This window comes from Cyprinodon variegatus, unplaced genomic scaffold (assembly GCF_000732505.1).
Source record: "Cyprinodon variegatus isolate N-32 unplaced genomic scaffold, C_variegatus-1.0 Scaffold1716, whole genome shotgun sequence".
NCBI lineage: Eukaryota > Metazoa > Chordata > Actinopteri > Cyprinodontiformes > Cyprinodontidae > Cyprinodon > Cyprinodon variegatus.
The window spans coordinates 18,420-22,794 of record NW_015152169.1 but is presented as its reverse complement, the minus strand read 5'-3'; the positions used below and the strand labels follow the sequence as shown (position 1 = coordinate 22,794).

At 41.8% G+C, this 4,375-nt stretch overlaps 1 protein-coding gene across 1 annotated transcript in view; it reads right to left on the bottom strand.

Moving 5' to 3' along the window:
* LOC107104383 (phosphatidylinositol-binding clathrin assembly protein-like) overlaps positions 1 to 4,134 on the bottom strand; it is a gene marked incomplete at its 5' end in the record, with an annotated part of 62,441 nt that extends 58,307 nt beyond the window's left edge. Inside the window, 4 exons of the mRNA XM_015404374.1 lie at positions 1,366 to 1,477; positions 1,831 to 1,924; positions 3,739 to 3,841; positions 4,059 to 4,134. Of these exons, the coding sequence (XP_015259860.1) occupies positions 1,366 to 1,477; positions 1,831 to 1,924; positions 3,739 to 3,841; positions 4,059 to 4,134 (385 nt within the window). The remainder of the gene's footprint in view (positions 1 to 1,365; positions 1,478 to 1,830; positions 1,925 to 3,738; positions 3,842 to 4,058) is intronic.
* Between the last annotated feature and the right edge of the window lie 241 nt (positions 4,135 to 4,375).

The window sequence follows — 4,375 nt, the reverse complement described above, 5'->3', positions numbered from 1 at the left end:
TTTTTATTCATTCCACTGGTAGTCTGTTTTGCTCAAATAGCAATAGAGGCCTGTCTCTAACACTGGCCTCTATCCAATAAAGGCCTGGTCCGCGATGCACTTGAGTGAAATAGAGGCCCGGGCCTATATTAGAGAATTTACGGTATATAGTTTGAGCATAAGAAACTGTGAACAGGTTTATTGGGTAAAATTAAAGCCAAAATTTTGTTAAAAAACTAAAGAAAATAACCTGAAAAAAGGTTGTAAAAAAAACAAACAAAAAAAAAACAGAAAAAAATAAGTTTGTTCAAAATATTTCATACCTAAATAAAATAAAAAAAAACTGGAAAAATAAAAAAAAACTAAACAAAAAGAAAATTGTTTTTTTTTTTATACCTGAAAAATAAAAACTTGCTCAAAAAAAAAAAAAATCTAACATTACTAACAGCTCAACACAGCTGCTAAACAACCTATTCCCAGCTGTTGCATTCAGGGACCGTGGGAACTGGAAATGTCTTTAAAACATCATCAATATTCTATGTGCATGTGAATGGTTTTGAAAATAACATCCTTCACCATTAGAAGCAGTTTACATGCATGCAGAACGCTAATCCTAAAGGATAGAATATAATCTGGACAGATTTGCACTGCATACATATATATATATATATATATATATATATATATATATATATATAAACAATGTATGTGTTTGCGTATATATAAACACGCAAACATAATTTTTTTCCAAACAAACTTTATGGTCCATATAAATGTGAGCATCTGTGTTTGGTTTAGACATGAGTGGAGATCAGTTTCTAAAAAGGACTGGGAACAGCTCTGATCCACAGGAGAAAATGTTTTTCCCTTAACCTTGTTCCGATCTTAAAAAAAAATCTATTAAAAAAAAGCCAAACTTTCTGAGTTCAGCTCTTGTGATGTTCTAATTTGATTGCATGTAAGCTAAAGAAATTAAAGTTTGTGATTGCAGCATTTAAACACGTTCCCTGACCTGTTTTCTGAGCAGAGTCCCTCAGCTACAGCTGGGATTTTTACCAATGAATTCTGTCTGCTTTCCATGCAGCGCTGCCTGAAGGCAGATCTCAAAGATCAACACGTGGAGGCCTGCAGAGATTCTCTAGATTAGAAACCCGTGGATGATGAAACGCTTCCGATTATTAAAGATCTAAACCAGGAATTATTGCGTCTAAGCTTCTGGACTACTTCCCCGTATAAACTCCTTCCTCTTTGCTTTATAAACACTCCAGAAACACTTGGATAATAATCGATTCCTCAGCTAATGAACACTTCCTTCCGGAAACGTGGCAAACTGCAGTCAGAATTGACATTAACATGACATGCTAGTGTGAAAGAGGTGTGCTCTACCCAACAGGTTGATGACTCCTTCATTATAAGCAGCAAAGAGCCTGATGGAGTCTTTGAAGAGAAGCATGAAGGCAGAGTTGATCACTCCGTTGGTCAGCTCGTTAGGATTGGCCTGCAGAGAGAAGAGACAGAAATCAGATCGTCACCTTTCCTCCCTGGTTTTAAGGGAAAGCACATAATCACAGGCTGTTTGAAACGTCAAGAATAAACACAAAAACAGCCAGAGGCAGACTCCCTCACACATCTGCTCTGCATCCCAATTAGATCCTTAATTCATTTTTATCAGCCTTTGAAGCTCGCTGGTATAAAAGACAAAAAATCCCTCCACCCGACTCCAGTCTCTGCTCCCTTTAACATGACATCGGTCACCATTCCAGCTGTCCTACGCGCCATCGAGCAAAAGGTCTCGAAGCTTTCGGCTCTGATTGGAAACCAAATCGACCGTGTTGTTGAAGCAGACGATACCTGGAAATCCAGCAGAGCGTCCAGCTGGTTCTGGATGATGGGCAGCGTCTTGATCAGCTTCTCTGTGTTCATGGTTCGCATCACGCCGTCGACACTGAAGGAGGAGCACACGGACACAGTTACACAGCAGGCCTGGAGGAGGAAAGCTATACAAATGTTCTAAGAAATTAGGAATCGCTAAACGATGCAAATTATGAGTGTAAGACTAGAGCTTTGCATTGCTAAGCTTTCTATCTAATAGCAGAGCTTCAGGTGGGGGTGGAAAGGAGCTCATAAACGTCTGGAGACACATTTTTAGAAAATTAACGAGACTTGGCTCAGAAGTCTGACACAGGTCTTTCTGATAGAACCTGCTGGGAAAAAAAAACAAAAAACACAGCTACTTATTTTTAAACCCCCGGCTTCCTCCTGCTGCTAATAACTCACAAACAGTGGGTGTCTTTTAGAGCTTGAAGGAAAAATACAGACTCACTTCCTGGCTGAGAGAGTGAGAGTTTGCAATGATTAACATCATGACTCGGTGTGAAAGTGTGGTGGCCTCATTAGTTTAAAGAGAAAAAATAAAAACAGCTAAATATTCAACAGATAGTTGGCACACAAAGTACGGGACTGTTCTCTTTACATTTAGTAGAAGCTACTTTGATCCTTGCACCCAGCTGATCAAAGGGTTTCTATTGGGTAAAAAAGATGTTGGGTTGCACAGAATCCAAATCAAGTATAATAAAATTTTTAGTTGAAAGATAAGAAACATGAAAAAAGCTCCAATGGTCACCATATATTTGTGTACTTGTATATTTTTATGAAACTGAGGTTTTCTGGTGGATTAGACCATAAAAATGTAGAAAAATCATGATGGTCCATCAATCTGTCCATCTTTATCTGGGGCTGGGTCGCGATGGCAGAAGTCTAAGCAGAGACCTGCCAGACTTCCTGATCCACACACACCTCCTGCAGCTGCTCTGGGGGGACCATGAGGAGACACCAGCTCAGAGACAGTCCCTCCAGCGTGTCCTGGGCCTTCTACGAGGCCTCCTCCCAATAGGACCTGCCTGGAACACCTCGTGAGGGAGGCGATCAGACCACTTTCCAACAGCCAGAGGCTTCGTGTGTGGACCGGGTCATCGAGGCACCCCGCCTTGACCATCACCCAGTTCTCTCTGCAGCTGACCGCTATGGATCCCTCTGCTGGTGGTGGGTCCACAGTAGGGCGGGCTTGGCCACCAGGTGCCTGCCTGCAAGCCCCAATCCCAGGCCTGGATCCAGGGTAGGGCCCCGGCTGCTCCAGACGTCACAATCTTTGATTAGACTCTCTCCATAAAGGACTTCTGAAGGTCCTTCATTTTTAAAACGTTAATGCGTGTATACCTGTCTAGCCCTTAGAGTGAGAACCATGCTTTCATGTTCATAATCAGACTGAAGACCAGTTGTTACAAAGTGAGGACATTTTAGTGGTCCTCACATGCTACTTTGCTGACAGTTAGTTTTAGGGCTAAGGTTCAATTGGGTTAGGATTAGGGTGAGGTATGCATTGCTCATGGTTATGTTTAGGGTTAGCTTTGAGGTTAGGGCACAGAAAGGGTTTAAAATGACTGAAAATCAATGACAATCAACAAATGGTCCTGACTACGATGGCAAAAAGTGTGTGTCTGTGTGTGTACCTGTCTAGCCCTCTCAGTTTTCCAATTTCCCCATCAAATTGAGGCCAGTTGTTACAAAGCGAGTACATTTTGCTGGTCTTCACAAGCTATTTTGCTAATGGTTAAGTTTAGGGCTAAGGTGTGAATTGGTTAGGGTGAGGTATGCAGTGGTAATGGTTAGTCTTAGGGTTAGGGCATAGAAGGAGTCAACGCATGGTCCTCATGTAGAACGGGATGTGTGTGTGTGTGTGTATGGGTGTGTGTGTCTTACCCTCTCTTCATCTTGGTGAAATCCACAGCAACCAGTCTGTAGGACATGGCCTTTTCATTCAGGTAGCGACTGTATCGCCTGATGAAGGTTGACATGTCGTAACCTGAACAGTGGAACGAGGAGGAGAAACATCGATGGTGTTTGTGTCAAACATCTTCAAACAGACTCTTCATTGCAAGTCAAAGATGTAGGGAAGATACCCTCACCTTTAACTGTCTGAATTATTCTGGTTTTTTCTCTGAAATCCTTTGAGGTTTCATCCTCTCCAAGTTTAGTGAAAACCAACTATCAGAAACCTCGAAGGGAATTAAATCTCTTACCTTGCAGAGCACCTTTATCCAAGAAGTTGTTCAGGTTGAACAGGGTGTTTCTGGAGGCCAGGTACTGGATGAAGCGCTGAAACAAACAAGGACAAAATGGGAAGGAGCCCTTTTTAATAAATCAGCTGCATACCAATCTCTACAGCTGCTTTGGTTATTCATTTCTGGGTTTTAATGGCCAGAGTTAAACCTGACAGGCCCATGGGTGGAAAAGGAGCAGGTCCTGGATTGCTATAAAAGTGCTTTGGAGGATAGTAACTCCAGCATTTGATTCACTTTGGCCTCAGCATGAATGACTCGATTATACAACAATTCAG